This window comes from Cheilinus undulatus, linkage group 18 (genome assembly GCF_018320785.1).
Source record: "Cheilinus undulatus linkage group 18, ASM1832078v1, whole genome shotgun sequence".
NCBI lineage: Eukaryota > Metazoa > Chordata > Actinopteri > Labriformes > Labridae > Cheilinus > Cheilinus undulatus.
Genome location: NC_054882.1, coordinates 28,368,981 through 28,387,604, shown reverse-complemented (window position 1 = coordinate 28,387,604; position 18,624 = coordinate 28,368,981). Strand labels below are relative to the sequence as shown.

The window sequence follows — 18,624 nt, the reverse complement described above, 5'->3', positions numbered from 1 at the left end:
GATAGTTTCACTAAACACGGGCTAATCTGTTGTCTATCTACGCAACAGTTCAGATTAAACACACTATCTGCTTCACACACCTCATCTGCCACAGGACCAGATGACCAGGTAAGTTAAGTGACGGTATCACAGAAAAGGACAGACAGAGATTTTTTTCACAGCTATCAAAGTGAATGGAGGGTCAGAGGGCCAGCAGGAAGTCCGTCTGTTCAAACATCTCTCCAGTGAACAAACACACACGACTGTGAACCAAGAAGAAACATTTTCCACTTGTTCATGGAACATTTTCTAACTTTTTGAAGGTACTATGAAGGTGTTATGTTACTGAACTAAATTATCACTTAAAGGAAAGTCTTTGAATATCAAACTAATTAATTACAGTGATGGTTATAGTAGATGGTTTTGTGTGTGGAGGTCCCTCTCTCTTAAAAAGTTAACTAATAGCATTAATAACATTAATAACATTAACTAGGTCAGGAGGAGAGGTGAGTGTTTAATATGTTTTGTAGGTTTAAAACTTGAATGGCTCTACAATTGCAAACAGGAAGTCTGTAATGAAACACTGCTGTAACATCTAATGCTTATTCCCAGCAGCTGAAATGGACTTCAGTCTAGATCCAGACCCAGGTACCGTACTATCCGGATTGATGTGCACCTGTTACATCATTCTGACGACTGCTCCTATCATGACCTTTGCAGCTTTTTTCCATTTATAGTAACTAGAAATAACACCAACAAAAGCTTGTACATATCTTAATCTTAATGGTAACACTTTGATCATGTATGTATATTGTATGTCATTTACTACCTGTACATTGAGAGGAAAGCTAACCAGAGTCAGATTCCTTGTTGCATAAGCATACTTGGACTATAAAGCTGATTCTGATGTCAAGCCCACTCTGGCCTCAGGACTACACCTCACAATGCCCGCTGACTTCTGTAGCCTTAGGAATCCATCACAGTCATCTCATGTGCACATTAGCACAAATTAATCTACCACCTGTAACTAAAAATACTGTGGTAAAAAGCCTCCCTCACATGCACAATTGCACTAACAGATTATACTAACTGTAACGTAAGTAACTGTGGGAAAATGCCTCATCTCATATGCATATATGCCCCAATTATCCTATTACTGCACTAATTTGTAATGTAATCTATTTACTGTACTCAGATGTTAAAGTAATTAATATATGCACTGTAAGAAGGCTCCCTCACTTCATATGCACATTTTGCACTAATCAACTTTGTCAAACAATCTAATCCAATGTAAAGCTGGTCACACCCTGAAATATCTTATACTTCTGATCATGTCTAGTCAGCATTCTTGCACCCTTTATACATCTTGCAACCACACTATCAATACACACAGACCTGTATGTACTAAAAACAATAATGACGTTGTTACACATTTGTTTGGTCCGTATTCAAATCATATTTCTTCTGGTTTAAACAACTCTATGTACACACGTGGACAAAATTGTTGGTACCCCTCTGTTAATGAAAGAAAAACCCACAATGGTCACAGAAATAACTTGAATCTGACAAAAGTGATAATAAATAAAAATTCAATGAAAATTAACCAATGAAAATCAGACATTGCTTTTTAATTGTGGTTCAACAGAATTATTTTAAAAAACAAACTCATGAAACAGGCCTGGACAAAAATGATGGTACCCTTAACTTAATATTTTGTTGTACAACCTTTTGAGGCAATCACTGCAATCAAACAATTTCTGTAACTGTCAATGAGACTTCTGCACCTCTCAGCAGGTATTTTGGCCCACTCCTCATGAGCAAACTGCTCAGGTTTGAAGGGTGCCTTCTCCAGATGCCATGTTTCAGCTCCTTCCACAGATGTTCAATAGGATTTAGATCAGGGCGCATAGAAGGCCACTTCAAAATAGTCCAATGTTTTGCTCTTAGCCATTCTTGGGTGTTTTTAGCTCTGTGTTTTAGGTCATTATCCTGTTGCAAGACCCATGACCTGTGACTGAGACCAAGCTTTCTGACACTGGGCTGCACATTTCTCTCTAGAATACCTTGATAGTCTTGAGATTTCATTGTACCCTGCACAGATTCAAGACACCCTGTGCCAGATGCAGCAAAGCAGCTCCAGAACAACAACAGAGCCTCCTCCATGTTTCACAGTAGGGACAGTGTTCTTTTCTTGGTATGCTTCATTTTTGCGTCTGTGAACATAGAGCTGATGTGCCTTGCCAAAAAGTTTTTACAGTACAATTCTGATGGTCAGATTTAAGTTTAAACAGAGATGTCTTTACATCCAATCAAAAAGACAAAAAAAACAAAAAGTTATCATACTAGCTATGTTCATAAATGTAAACAGTGAATATATCTTAAGTATTTCGGAAACAGAAAAATCCTAAATGTTCAATCGAAGAAACAGTAATTCAAAGTTATGTAGTATATATCAAATAAATCAATGATTTTTTAAGTTAAAACCACAAGTTTGTTGTTCTTAGCTCTGTGTTAACACTAGATATTTATTCATGTGCAATACTTCTTCAGTCTGATTTAAATCATTCTGACTGGGGATTCCAAATGCTCTGTTTTAATGAACAAATACGTGACACAATCACGACATGTGCTTACATGCTTGATGCATGTAAGCACAAGAAGTGACTATTTATACAAAATATGACCTTTTTTCAAAGTCAGAAGTTTAGTCTTACGCCCAAAAAAGTGACAAAAAAAGCAAACACCAGAATCAGACTGGTACACCTTTAAGAAATAGCCAAAAATAATGCAGTTCTTTCCAATAAAAGTAAATAAAAATGTCACTAGCTTATAAAAACTTGAATATCTAACCATCAATCATGTGAACAGTAGCAGCAGCCATTGATATGCCCTGGTATAAAGCACGATGAGTCGAGTGAGAGTGACATCACATTTAATCAGCAATGCTGACCTGCTGTGTATTTACTCCCCCGTCATTATTTCAAATAGTGTTTTTTTTTGTTTTTGTTTTTGTTTTTTGTTTTTTAAGGTTTATTTTGGGCATTTTTGTGCCTTTCTTTGATAGAGGAGGACAGTGGATAGAGTCGGAAACAGGGACAAGAGCAGGGGAGAGACATGTGGCAAAGGGCCTCAGGCCGGATTCGAATCCGGGCCATCCGCGTACATGGGGTGCACCTTAACCACTCGGCCACCTGCGCCCCAGGTGGTCCCAGGTGGCCCCAGGTGGCTGAGTGCACAGGGATCAGGTGTGAACAGTCCTTTTGAAGTCCAGCCACAAATTCTGTATTAGATCGAGATCTGGGCTTTGACTCAGCCACTCCAGAACATTCACCTTGTTGTCTTTAAACCATTTATGTGTGGCTTTCACTGTATGCTTCAGATCATTGTCTTGCTGGAAAATAAATCTCCTCTATAGCTGTAGTTCTCTTGCAGACTGAATAATATTGTCCTTGAGGATTTTCCTATATTTTGACAAATTCATTTTACCTCCTATGATTACAAGCCTTCCAGGGTTGGCTGCCTACAGCGTCCCTACAGCATGATGCTTTTTATAGGTACTGTATAATAGCAGAGCTTCACTGCATGTGTACAACTCAAGGAAAACCAATGGACCATTCAAACTGAAAAAAAAAAACTTTTTTCGGTTATAAATTCCTAAAGAAAAAAGAAACAGAATCAAGTATGGGCTACATATGTAAATGCTGATCAGTTCTGCACTTGGCGGTATTTTGTTGAAAGACTGAACAAGTGGTGAGGGAGGGGGTTTTTGTTTTTTTGTTACTAAGTTGCATCATGAGAGCAAAGTCAGACTCCATATTTAAATTTGGCTTGCCAAATTTGGAAATAAGATGTTTCTTGAAACCTTGCATGAAACTGCATCCCCACAAGGTCAAAAACATTTTGGTAGAAATAGCTCACTGATAGGAATTATATACCTCAAGCAGGTTTCAAGTCCCTGCAAGCTGATTTTCATTTTGGGCTGGAAATAAATCTCAGGGTTTCCCCCAAAGAAGATCAGATATTATGCAACATTTAGTGAGATGTCAGCTTCACCACTGAGCAGCCGTGAAACACAAACAGACTGATAAAATAATTAACGCTTGGCCTGACATTTACCTTGTGGGTGAGTCTGTTTTCCCGACTTCTGTCCTCCCTTGTGTCCACCCTGATGTCCAGTAGGTCCGTCAAAGGCCAGGTCAAGTGCAGGACCCAGACCTGGACTCTGTCTTTTAGAGCTGAGATCCTTCTTCTTCTTTCCCTTTAGCCAGCCCAAAGCCCGACCCAGCGAGCGGCTGCGCTTCTTCCGGCCCCTGTTACCGTGTTTCTCCTGGGCGAAGATATCCACCAAATCCTGGGGGATCAGATCCCCCTTCCCCAGAGAGTCACGGTTTGACATCACACCTCACACTGGAGATACAACCTGTAAAAACATACAAAAAAAGGTTGCAAGAATCAAATTTGAGACATAGTCCAAGCTGAGGTGGTCAAACTTTTCTATACTCTAATACTTTTGTCAATATTACCCATTTTAAAAAAACATCAGCAAAAGTACTGAAGTTTGTAAAAACTATTTCAGAAGAGAGTCACATAAGAGAGAAAAAACTCCTCCAAAAAATGCAGGGAAATTCTTCTGCATGTGTTTGAGATCCGCAAAAACACTGGCACTGTTTCCTTCAAGAATTTGACAAATCTCAGGCCACCCTGTTACACCTGCAAATGGAATAACTTCCTACAAACATAGCCTCTGTGTTTTTATCGTTTTTTTTGCAATGCAAGGGTGCGTTACCAGAATCCAAAGACCGCACTGTAAAATAATATCAATATCATAGAGGCTTTCTGGGTAAAAAATTAAACGCTTCAAGGTTTTCATTTCTGCGTATATTTGAGCCAACATTTTTTATAGTCCATTTTTACCAAAACCTCGCTAAATTCTGCAGAGAAACTGTACTCATCTTTCACGCTAGATAGCCTAGCTTCCTGGCTGGTACAACCAGTGAGTCCTTCTTCTAAAAGGAGCAATGTTCACTTAAATCACTGCTGGCTAAAGCCATTTCTACTGCTAGGTACCTCATTAAGCTCAACTTAAAAAATTATGAAATATGCCTTTAAAGATTCACATCTCTAATGATAACGGTTCATTTTGATGAAAAGTTTCAGTAAGTTGTTGAAGTTACCTTGCACTTTCAGGATTTGCAAGCAGGCACTCTTACGAAAAGCAGCCTTGCTGTTCTCTTCAGGCAAATCACAGAGTCAGATATTCGAGAATTCACTGCTGCCAGCAAACCTTTTACTCTCAAAAAGCAGCCAAATTCAGTGTTCTGACAACAATTACTGTATCTGATTACCATCTACCTTCAAGCTTTGATTTTCCATCAGCATGGCTTGTTATTGTCAAGCTTTTCTGCTATCGATGCGGTGGATATCCACGGCCACATTGAAATGAACACAAAAGCAGCAAGTTCAAGAGGATGGACTTAATTTTCAGTCATTTTTTTTACAAAAGGTAATGGAAGTTTTAAATCAAGGTGGGATTACATTTAAAAGACACTTTGGAAAATTCTTGAAAGTAATGAGTGGAAAAAAGCAGAGCAGCTGTACTGCAAAAATGAACAGCATGAGACACGAACTCATTCACAACGTAATTTGTACGTCTGTTTGTCAGTGCAGCTGCTGCTCATTCAACCCATATGCTCAGCCTACACAGACCCCCCTCCTGCCTCCAAACTTCACTGTTCTGCACAGAAAGAACTGGCACCGCTCCCTTCATTCCTTTACATGGAGTCATAATTCACAAAGCCGCACCCGAAGGCTCAGGCACTTTGACACAGACGAGCAGCAGCGCACTGGGAGAGCTAAAGAATGGAAAATAAACAGTTGCAAATATGCATCGAGGCATTTTTAACGAGCGGAGTCCATTCATATATCAGTGAAGTGTCTGTTTTGTCATGTTTGTCTGCTTTCGTCGTATTTTTTTATCCCAGGCTGAGTGAGCTCATCGTCTTCACCCAGCCTCCTCCCTCCACACTCTTCTTCACCTTTCTAAGCTCTCCTACTTCAGCGGCAAATTTCCCAGCTTTGCTCCTGGGGATTTGTAGTTTACACTGGGCTTATTCCAGCTGTGTACTTTATTAGATATTTAGCTCCGAATCACAGGCTAAAAGTAGGAACAGCCTCTTAAGTTGACGGGCGTAAGAGCTTGTAAATAAGCACACAAAGACTGGAGGAAGGTGGGAGCAGAGTCACACAGAGGGAAATGTGAATCCCTGGAGGATTTGTTGACATGAAAGTTCATGAAAAGTTTTTGGCTTCTACCTTACGCTGTGGTCATGCATGAAAAGCACTGAAGACGGATTTTAGTAATGAAGCAAAGATCCTGACAGTTCTGGATGAGGGACACATAAAACTACTACAGAAACCTACGTCGTGTTCACCAAGGATTACAAATGTGTCTTTACAAAATGACATCAAAGCTGTGGGTGATGATGGGGTGGGGGGGTAGTGATGATACGAAAGAGGACTCTGGTTTGGATGAATCATATGGAAAATTTTCAAGCAGATGGGCTATTTTCAAAGCCATATGTTTCTCATAATGCACAAGGGTCATAAATGATCCTTTTATCAGTCAAATCTGGACAATATCAGACTCCGGATGTTAAGGAGACATGAGGATCAACAGTAGCAGTAGTTTATCAGGTTAAACTAATGCAATGTAATACAACAGTCTGGAGTAATTGCTGCCCCTGTAAGAAGCAGACATTACCTTTAGTTTTAAATGTCAAGACAATTGTGTAAATGCCATAAAGTTGTTTTTTTTCACATGGCAGCAGAGAGCAACTCTGGTGGTATGAAACCACATGGTAGAATAGCCTTACTTCCAGTGTTTATCTCCTTAGTAACATTTTCCCGGCATATTTAACATTGAATTTGCTTGTTTTTAAGTAGGGATGCACATTATTAGCCAACTTAAGAGTTCATTTGGACCCCTTGGGAGTTGGCAAGAGAATTTTGAGTTGGTTAAGCTAATCCTTATAACAATTCTGGCCCACAATCCTGGTCTAACCTGTAATCTGCCCATCACTAGAAGCCCCTGTAATTGTTCTTAATGACTATTCCCATGATGCCATTATGCTCTTTGATCTAATGTAAACAACAGTGAGCTGATAGCATGGATAGCATCTCATAGGACTACTGCTGTTTAGCTCTATTTTGATCTGGAAAATGGGGATAAAGTTGTCCAGAGACTATGTCAGATTATACTCACATATAACTGAAGTAATGAGTGATGATACCCAGCTCAGGGATGTGGATGTAGATCTGCAAAGAGGATCAAAGGTTGGTGAGGTGAGCATTGCTAACTCTAGCCACACTTTGCAAACCAACTTTGCACCACTACAAGAGGAATTTAGTTGTCTTTAGACTAGTCAGCAAAATACTTTTTAAATTTGCAGTAACCGAATGTAAATTTATTCACCTAGAAACATCCTTATCCAAGTCATTTTGAATGCAACTTCACACTATAATCAGAATTGACATCTAACTATAAAAGCAGGACTACACGATATTGAATTTTTTGCCAACATCCAACATGCAGGTATTAACAAAATAATTTTACCGGATATCAGTATTAGATTTCAGTCCTTAAAACACACTTTGAAGTGTAAAGAATAATGGCGTCAGCTGACATAGGTCTGTTGGTCCCACCTAAAACTCCACTAAGTTATTTGTTCATACAGCAAATATTTATGGCTAATACAAGCCGATTTTATAGCCTAAATATTGGTTGTAAATATTGCAGAAATTGTAATATCTGCTGACACCAATAATTTACTTCTTTTAGATTATTTGGGGGGCTTTTGCCTTTATTGTTATTTGACAGGTGAAAAAAGACAGGAAATAGCAGGGGAGAGAATGGGGGTAGACATGCATCAAACATGTGCCAAGACCAGGAATCAAACAGGGGACCAGTGTGTTGGAGGCTATAGCCTCAGCTTATGGGTGCCTGCTCTACCCACTGAACTACACTGGGGTACAGTGATTTACTTTTTAAGCCAATATCTGCCAATACCAATATATATCAATAATAGTGTGTCCCTGATAAAAAAAAAAAAAAAGAAAAAAAAAAAAAAGATGTGGCATAACAGCTTCCCAAAAGTGAAACACCTTCAGCCCCATATAAAGAGTTAAAGTCCCTCTCATGACTGGGGTATGCAGCCCCATTTGAAAGGCTTAAAATGGCCACTTAAGTGCTTGAATGTTTTTCTCAACTTTATACATATATGGGTGTTTTGGAGGGAATGTTTTATCTTTATGTAGCCGAGCTAAACTTGTCATTCACTGAAGCTCATTTAGTTGTACTAGAGTAGACATGTGGAGCGAGTTGTAGTGAAAGGCCAATAACAAGAAAGAGCATCCATCTTCTCAGAGGAAAAGTCGCAGGCCCTCCCTGCACTCAGCCCTGTGTTTCTGCTGCTCTAAATTACAGTCATTTAGTCATGACTAAGATCAGGGCATCTGTACTGACTATAGTTGTCAATAATCAGGGGTGTCAGTCAGGAAGAGAGAGCTGGTTCATTCATTTAAAACCCACGTGCTGAAGAGAGTTCTCTAAGTTCTGGGAGAGACCAGAGTAACAATAAGATCCCTGGGACACGGTGCAGGACCACCCACCAGACCTCTGTCTGTGCAGCATGGTCACAAGCAGTTGACTCATGCCGTCACTGTTGTGGTTACACATAACAACCTGCAATTTTCAGTTTTGCAAACAAATGTAATAGGATGACGCACTCTGTGGAGCGTTTTTAAAAGCATCTCTGCCCAGAAAAATACAGTATCTGTTTCTTTTGATGATGTTAGGTTTGATAAATCATGGCAGCAGACATGCTTCACATCTTTTAGTGTTTATAGATGAAAAAGCAACTCAGCTTCAGTATCACAATAGTTATCACTAAACCTCATTTCTAGCCAAAAAAAGTATTTAAAAAATCAGACTTTTTCTTGGATCTGTTAAATGCGCCATGCTTCAAACATCCGCTAGCATTTCCTACACAACAACACATCAGTGTGTGCTGTATTTTCATAAATACCACGATCAAGTCATGTGCCTTGAGCCAATTTACAAACAAAAAAGTAGCACGTTCTCTCTCTCTGTCTCTCGTTTACACACTAAACCGGCTGTGGTTTGTTTCAGCCCAGCCCCAGTCCTGTCAGTGCGGGCATGTGTTCCAACACGCTGTTTACTTATCCTTTACAAAAGACACCATACAGACTCTCACACTAGAGAGGAGGCACCGCTCACACACAGCAAACCTCAACGCCGTGTGTCAATACCTGCACCGCTGAATGATTATCAGACACCGATGGCAGTTTGTACACATCAGCATGAAGTAAAGTGCGTCTGATCGAAGTTTACACACTGCCACGGAATAGACTGTGAAAATCAGAAAATGTAGATTGATGGACTGTGTACATTTGACAGATACATGCCCTGGGGCTTGAGTGCATAAATTCCTGAGTGACTGTGGGTCTCCTCTTTGCTTTATACAGGCGGGTCGACGGTGAAAGCAAAGCTAAGCACTGACACCTGCTTTGCCTTCAGCAAAACGCAGATTACTGTTACCAATCCAACCAAAATCCATGAATAAAACAAAGAAATCCTTCTTAACTTAGCTCTACCATACTTTTCTTTAACAACCTGGAGTGTAAAAGGAGAGGTAAAGCCAGTTCTTTTTCCATGAGAAAACTTAAGTGAGTACACACCCTCAACATATCTGTGCCAAAGAGGAATTAAGCTAATTACTAGTTTTTGTCTTTTTATTTTCTTTTCTTTTTTTTTTAAGACTGAAAAGATGGGATTAACTCCACATGGCCATTCAATTACCAACTATGAAATAATTTCCCTCTCTTTAACACTTATTAAAAAGTCCTGGTACATTATTCCTTCACTGAGTCAGCGATTAAGAGCTAGCTTGTCCTAACTAGCTCACTTTGCTAGCAAACAGAGTACCAGTCTGATTCAGAAGGGTTATATGATATTCAGATTAAATTTAAGTCTTTAACATCTGTGCAATATCAACATTTTGTGAATGTAATATGACTGCTGTCATTAAAAAGCCTGGATCAAAACAATGTAGGAATGCTAACCTTGAAACAAGCTAGGCTAGCAGCAACAGGAGCAGTAGCTAGGTGACTCCTCCTAAATAGCGTTGGAAAAACCCTTATTTTAACATTAAACCATTTTATTCTGTGGTTCTACACTTTTGGTTGGGTGTTATACCAGAATCTTACAATGAATTAAATGAGCTAGAGCTGGTCAATATGTCTTTTTATATATTATAGCTGTATTTCTAAACAGATATAGGATTAGATATAAATGTATATGAAAATACATTTTATGTTGAGGTTGATTTGAAATAAGTAAGTGGTGATTTATTTGGTAAATACAACAATATCCCTGATAACTGGACACCTTGTCAGACACTGTCCCTTACATGCTTAAAGTCCCTGTACCATGCTAAATAAAATCTCTGTTTCAGGTTTGTTGTATGACAGGCTACTGTGTTATGAACCACCAGGGCAAATGTCAGTCATGGAAAAAATCTCTAAGTATATAAAATTAAGCCTCCAAATCATGAAAAATGAGACCATAAAATCTCTCTAGCTAGGACAGTGTGGGCATGTCGGGTGAATGAGCCAAAGCCACACCCACTAAGGAGAAACACAATCCTCTCAAATAATAAAATAATAATAACCCAACCTAAACGGAGGAGTAATCTGTCAGCTACGCTGCTATGTTACAACTCTGTTTTTTAAGCCACCAGAGAAACAATCATATTCATGTCAAGATGGGCAGACAGTTAAATGCTAAAAAAGTCTCAGTTTTATTTTCTCATCCTCTTTAGGTATTCCTTACATCTCATTTTCTGAGTTATGTGAAGTTAAGTCTCCCTCCTGTTTGTGAGACATCTGTTGTTAAGTTGCTGCTGAGAGCACTCCATTTTCTGATGTTGCTCTTCAAAATAAGTCTTCAATGATGACTAGCATTAGAGGCTTCTATTGTGACAGACTTGCCAGGAATAGAATGGAATATCATCAGATACTTTACTAAATTTGAGCAGTGCGATGCTAACAGACAAGAGGGATTAAACTGTGTCTGCTTTGAGAGAGACAAAGCCACAGCCCGCTTCTTTTAAGTCATCCAGGACTAAAGACAAGTGAAATATAGATTAAAACACACCTTCAGCATCAGATGTTTGTTCCTGCTGCATTCGGTTCAAGTGAAAAATAAACAAGCACTCCAACAATTAGCCTGCCCCTTCAGCAGAGAGACAGAAGTTGGGGATTATATTTACTGTTTTCTGGCACAAATCTTTTTGTTACAATATTTTTAATGATCACAGACCACTGTGGCTGATAAGATTTGAGAAATTTCCTAGTGACCTGTGACCTGTGACATTTTGGGTCGCTATTTTTCCCTGCCTAAATTAAACCAAGCCACAAAAGTGGTTAAAAAAAAACTTTCTAATGGTCTAAATCCAACATTCGGTTACACAAAGATCTCAGTGTTTTAACATGTTTACAGCAACCATATTCCAACATATCACAAATTTTGGATATTACTTTATAGGGACTTTAATATTTTCCTTAATCCAAAAGAAAACTCACAAATGAAAAAAAAAACAGACAAAAACAAACTAAAGGAATTGTGCCCTGGCATTAGTAGCAGCTCTAGACCGGGGAACTGTACCCTCTAAGAAAAGACAGATTTAGTTTCTCCCTCACCATTAGTCAAGACACTATCAGATGTCACACCCCTTCATGATTTGATTGGTTAGTGGGGCAGAAGTGACACTGAGGAGTGCAGAAGTGCTGAACTATTTTCAGATGAGAGCACTGTGAGCATAGTGAAAAAGAATAGCTCGAAACGAGGATTCTGAGTGCTGAAAATGCTGAACTGCATTGATTTGTGTTGAAAACAGGCTCTACCAGCGCATAAAAACAGCTGAAATTAACACCAGCCCTAAAGATACACTGCATTCTGATAGTAAACATTATTCAAACGTTATAAGAGGAGGATAAATACTGTTTGATCAAAGTCAGAGATGGACTACCTGAAAATGTAAACTCCTTGAGTTACAAAAACCATGTTGAACTCACTACACAAGTTTCATGCTCCACTAGAATCACTTCCTTATCAACTCTGACAAATCTGAACAATGTGGATTTCACAGGCAGTGGTGAGAAACAGGGGAAGGGAGGGGTAAGTGTGTGCGGGCCAGGGGTCTACAGGAACTGCAACTTTGAATTGTTGAGTCACACAGGGAAGCTGACGGAGCAGACTCTGATGTCTCACAGGGATAAGGCCAAGCGAAGAGGGAGTGGCGTTGATATGCCGCCACCTTTGTTTGAATTAGGACTGGATCTGTCTAACCAGGAGGCTGTTCAGCTGAGCAGTTTCACATGGCAAGACTTATCTGTCAGTGCACAAGGGTGAAGACACCCTGAGTGTGGTTAGTCTAGACAGAAATAATAGATAATAAGAATAATATTCAGCCTCCTTTCAGGATGTTTTGCACCTGTTCAGTCTTCCTGGCTTTGCAGTAACAGCGTCTTTTATAAATAACAGTTTTGAAATCAAACTTATAGGAGTAATAAAACTACATGTTATGTATTAGCAGTGTGAAACTGGTGTTACTGCGCGGCACCTGAAGGCATCCATCAGGGCGTTGGCTGTCTTCTTTGGGCTTTATCAAACAAAGAGAGCGTTGCTACTCAGGACTTAAGCAACCATGTCTGGGCTACAACTCTCATGTGCAAACACTTCTGAAGAAGCTGACATTTACGGTGACGGATGACAGGGCCACCAAGACACAAACCGGAAAGACTTGGGGAATTCTGACAATTCGATGAAATGTCATAAAGCCTGGTATCAGACAATGAAGATTTTCCATTTTAAAGGAGGCTTTTACCTCTTTTCCAGCTTGTGAAAATTAGGTTTCAAGACCCAAGGGGTCAAGGGTAGCCACAAGATCTCCAGCAGTTTGGTTTTGTAGCACCATGTCAGGATAAATACACAGTGGCACAGAGTTTGGACTGAAAACAATGCTTTGCTGACATTCTGTGGTCTCTCTGTTTGCTGCAGAAGGGATTCGGTTTCAGAAAACGAGCATGTAGGTAAAGCTGGTGATAAAAATAAACAACAATAACACTGTAAGACAATAATGACACATAAATAAGAGAATGCTTCGCAGCTGAGCATGCCAAGGTTACACTGTGTGTATCTTGGGTAGGGTACACAGATCGGTGGACGCAGTAATACACGTTGGTGTGCTGCGAGGCCGCTGTGGCCATGCAGCAGCTTGCCTGCTAAGAGCAGCAGCTGCATTCCTGAGAGATTCATAATTACCGACCGAGGAACTCTTCACTCCAAATCTGCTTTCACCCCCTAGCACCTCCTCCTCCTCCTCCCACCCCCTCCTCTTGATCTCCCTTTCACCCCTCTCCTCACTGGTACTGTACACTACAGTGACCTTTGAGACGGAGCCATGAATAATGCATAATGACTAGAGCATGACAGTCATTTTCAGATAACATGTGATGTTAAAATTATTGTTTACTGAGTTTTCTATTGATAGGAAAGCTACAAGTTTCTTTTTCTTATCTGATAACATTCTGATGTATGCCTTTGAAAACATTAATTTGTGATTTTTTAAACTACATTTTGATTTTCTAAGGCACCTTTGACAATGTTCTGATGTAGCAGCAACCTCCAGTGATGAACAACAAAGCCAATGTGGAAGTGCATCAACATGGAAGTGGAATTAGCAGTTCTAGGCACAGAGTTAAAAAGTTATTGGTGCATAATAATGGGCATAGCTGATCTGACGGACAGTTGCATGTTGTATATGCGAGGAGGATAAAGGTTTGCCAACTCTTTCTAGGGTTAAAAAAAAAAAAAGTAGATTTGGGCAATATGACCTAAAATTTATGTAACAGTTTTATTTTGGCCTTTGTAGTATTGGCATCATATTGCAGTATTACAAAATAAAATAAGCTAAATAATTTAATGTGTAATATTTTTTTAAGTCCCTCGGTGTTCACTTCTTTGTAAATTCAGATGTAGTTTCATGTCTCTCCTGCTAAGCTGCCACTCAGTGTAGCTAGGTCTCAATCAGGCTTGCACATCTGGACACCCCTCTTGATTGGGTGTGAATAGCCCTATTCAAGTCCAGACACAAATTCTTTATTGGATTGAGGTCTGGGCTTTGAGCACTCCAGAACATACATCTCTGTGTAGCTTCACTGTATGCTTCAGGTCATTTTCTTGCTGGAATAGAAATCTTCTCTTGCAGACCAATTATCCCTCTGGCTGCTTAGAAGCATGCCCTCAGCATGATGCTGCCACCACTGTGCTTCACAGTGAGGATGGAGTGTTTGTGGTGATGTGCAGTGTTTGAAGTCAGTCAAACATGGGGTCTCATCAGACCAAAGAACTTTCTTCACCATGGAGTCTCCCAGATTTAATGAGTTTTCCTCAACAGTGTCTTTCTCTTTGCATTCTCCCATAAAGCTTTGACTGGTGAAGAACCTGGGCAACAGTTGTTGTATACAGTCTGTCCCATCTCAGCTGCTGAAGCTTGTAACCTTGAGAGTAGCCATGGGTGTCTTGGTGGCCTCTCTCACTTGTCTCCTTCTTGCACAGTCACTCAGTTTGTGAGGACAGCCTGATCCAGGCAGACTTACACGTCTCATAGTCCTTCCATGTTTTTGATGATGGATTTAACTGGACTCTGGAGGATGTTTAGTACCTTGGACATTTTTTAAACAATCCCCTGACTTATGCTATTCAATAACTTTTTCTCTGAGTTGCTTGGAGTGTTCTTTTGTCTTCATGGTGTAATGGTAGTCAAGTATACTGATAGCTGTTGTCTTTGACAACAGTGTTGAAAAAATCCATTCCATGACAGAAATTTTATCGGTGATGGTACTGATATTGTTTTACCACCCACCTCTGTACAATTACTCACCCACTCTTCAAGGGGTGTGAGGTTTTTTTAAACAAACCATTCTAATTTTTGTATGTGCATGTGTCTACTGTCCCTGCATGTGTGGACTACAACACCTGACTGTTAAGCATTTGTGAACATGTTTCCCTGTTGGTGTATGTGTTGAGAATAGGCTTGTAGAAGGCCATTTTACTAACAGGGATCGGGATCGAAACCCGGGTCCGTAAAGACCCGGTTCTGTATTTTTAAAATATCCAAAAATCAATAATGATGTAGCTTAACAATACTGCTATCGAGTCTTAGGACATCAGCCTTGTGTATCAATCAAACCAAAATGTGGTAATTCTGATTGTCAGCTTGAAGAGAGGAAAAACACCACCTGCACTGGGAGAAGCACGCAATCATAACACTGGCTTCAGCTGCTACAGGGCAATTTCATCTTCATCAACTCAGATGAGCACTGAAAAATGCTTCCAAACTTTGTTGGCAATCCCGCTCATTTAATCAGTATTAATCAAATGATGAAATCCTTAGTGGAATTGGCAGAATAAAACTTAATGAGCTGACTTAACAAACTGAAACACAGTTTTATGCATTTAGGATCATTCAGTGAATTAGATGAATGTGTCCATATTTCATGATGTATTCAAATGTTGCATCAAAAAAACAAAAATAACAGATCGGAGCTTTGCAAAATGGATTTGCCTGATGGAGTCAAGCCAATCCATCTGCTTTGCGAGGGTAAGGAAATGCACTTCTCTGGTGCATAATACGAATGTATTATGATTTAGGGAATATCTCATTAAATAAATCCCTGAAACATAGTCATTTCTCTTGTAGGATGTTTCAGCTTGCAACAAGAACAGACAGTCACAGAGCTTTGTAAAGTCAGTGTGTTGTTTGCTCTGCTCCCCGAGGTTACCAGGGGTCTCTGTCTGGACCGCAGCCTCTGTGGAGGAGCTTAAGATCTCTGAACTGACAGGTCACTCAGGGCTGAAAAAGAAAGTGCTGTACAGCAGCATGCTGGGAGAAGCTCTCAGCGAAGGCAAACACAGCTGGACACTCGAGGGCTTTTAAAAATATACCCTGGCATCTCTGTGTCTCTGCTCTGTGTCAGACACAAAAAAAAACACTGCAGCTGCTTGGAAATCCTTTTGAATCTGAAACCCACTCAGTCTGACAGGCGTAGGAGAGGATGGCAGAAAGAGAACAAACAAAAGTCCTTAATTTAGAATATGTGAACCTTAGAGCACTGGTCCTCAGCTCAGGTCCTACCAACATAATCCCCCCCCAAATATTTAATGAAAAAATGTTGCAGCGTGGACCTTTGATAGAACAAAACTTATGACTGAACAGAGAGACCAGACAGCACAAATGTCAAAAAGGAGCATAGGAAAACAAGCTTTCCTAACCAAAGATAAGGGTTGTGTATCATTTGGCTTTTTGTTCCGATACTAGTGCCTAAGAACTAGTGCCTAATCTATTCCAGCATTTATTTTTAAGTATTGTGTTGCATTTTAGCATGCACATATTCTTGCCATCTGTTTCACTGTGTTTTATTTTCGTTTTTGTGTACAAGCTGCTCTGAACCAATTGCCCCTTAAGGGATTGATAAAGTTAGTGAATTGAACTGAATTGAATTAAGGGGAGCAATATGGCAAAAATATCATAACGTGATGTTTTTTATTGACAGATCACAGTGGACCAGTTCTTTACCCTTGCATGACTTCTTGAGGGAGCATGGGAGTTTGCTCATCCAGTCTACATGTGTTTTGTGGGCTTGGAGAAGGCTTACGATCATGTCCCATAGGGGGGTTATGTGGAGGGTAATGCAGCATGCCATCAGGTCCCTTTATGACAAAAGTGAGAGGGGTGTTCGCATCTTAAGCACAAAGTCAGGCACGTTTCCAGTACACATTGACCTCTGCCAGAGCTGCTTATCACCAATCCTGCACTTGGGGGGGGGGGTTCTTCAGCAGTTTGTAGCTAAGTGCGAAGCAGTTTGGATGAGAGTCAGCACCTCCAAGTCTAAGGCCATGGTTCTTTGCTAGAAAATGGTGGATTGCTCCCTTCAGGTGGGGAGTGAGTCTTTGCCTCAAGTGAAGGAGTTCAAGTATCTCAGGGTCTTTTTGATGAGTGAGGGTAGAATGGACAGTGGGACTGACAGGTGGATTGGTGCAGTGCTATACCAGACCTGAGCTGGCAGGCAAGGCATACAATTTACTGGTTGATCTTTGTTTCAGCCCTCACCTATGGTCATGAACCCTGGGCAATGACCAAAAGAATAGGACTGTGAATGCTTCTGTTTGTCAAAATATAAAAGTTGGCAGATGAAAAAAGATTTCACATTAGCGTGAATGTTTCAGATAAATATCTTTATAGGATACCAATTGAATATGGTGAAAGAAAAAGAGAAAAGAAAGAAAGAAAAAGAGTTGTAAGTTCTGCTTCTCAGTAGTCAGCAGGGATACCATGATGACAGAGCACAGAATGCACCAGTACGATTTGGCACCTTTGGCCTCAAGGGGTTAAAATGTTTTTTTCTTTTTGGTAGGAGATGCACTTGACTATTCTGACACCGATCAGATCCCATTCAATGAAAGAGACAATGCGGCCGTCGTTAAAGAGATGGAGCGGCATTTCTCTGTCTCTTGAGTCTCTGGATGCTCCACAAGCATTTTTAAATGTTTGTGGCTTACCCTTCCCCATGGCCTATCACAGTAGTGGGGAAAAAAAGTACATTGTTTTAAGTCACTTATTCCAGAAGTATTTGGCCTAAGTCAGGTTCAAAATTGGCTAAGTCACAAAGGCCTTTTCAAAAATCGGCCTGAGTCATCTAATCCTCTTATGTTACATAACTGACTGACAGCATTATTTGTATGTCAGTAGTCATCTATTGTCATAACCTTTGTGTAGAACAGATAACAAATATCATATACTCTATATTTGACTCAGTTTTTTCTGTTTCATAAGGTATGCTGGTCATGCCTAAAACTCTCCAAACTTAGTCATACATGTGGTCAATATCTACTACCAATATATCGGCAAAATTTTTGTGTCTGCTGATACTGATATAATGCCAATAATATGTGTAATATGTGCACCCCCATAAATTCCACAAAGCAGAGATTTTTGTGTCTTTCAGTTGAAGTAGTGGGGGGTTGGTGTTGGGTTGGCATATGAAGCACAGAAATCTGTGTTGTGATTCTGCCCGGTAGGTATCAGCTTAACATTGGGCTGTTATAATAGGGCACAACAGAGAGTACAGTCTAGACCTGCCCTCTTTATAAAGTGTCTTGAGATAACTTCGGTTATGAATTGGCACTATACAGAGATTGATTGAGACATGTTGGTACTGGAGATTGGGAGTCATCCCTGCCCTAGGCAGCCAGATGGGAAGATTTTGAGAAAACAATCAATCCAACATGGATCCAAAAAAAAAAAAAAAAAAAAAAAAAAAAAAAAACAAAAAGGACTCCATGCAACTTTTTGATAGACCCATTGAAATCAGCTCCCTGACCAATCAGAGAAGAACCATGGCTTTAGAGAATGCATGTTTGCATTCACAATCAAACTCCTTCATGCCCCCTAACAGGTATTGATGACATCTTAAAGAGGTGTTGATGAGGCCTTAATGGTGAGT

At 40.0% G+C, this 18,624-nt stretch overlaps 1 protein-coding gene across 2 annotated transcripts in view; it reads right to left on the bottom strand.

Annotated features, from left to right (window-relative positions):
* si:dkey-157l19.2 (uncharacterized protein KIAA1522 homolog) overlaps positions 1-18,624 on the bottom strand; it is a 44,226-nt gene that overhangs the window by 24,226 nt on the left and 1,376 nt on the right. The window contains exons 2-3 of one of the 2 annotated variants that reach the window (XM_041812894.1): positions 7,241-7,293; positions 4,096-4,399 (exon numbers count right to left, since the gene is read on the bottom strand). In XM_041812894.1, the coding sequence (XP_041668828.1) occupies positions 4,096-4,375 (280 nt within the window). In that variant the 5' untranslated portion in view covers positions 4,376-4,399; positions 7,241-7,293. The remainder of the gene's footprint in view (positions 1-4,095; positions 4,400-7,240; positions 7,294-18,624) is intronic. The other variant, XM_041812893.1, reaches the window with a different exon arrangement.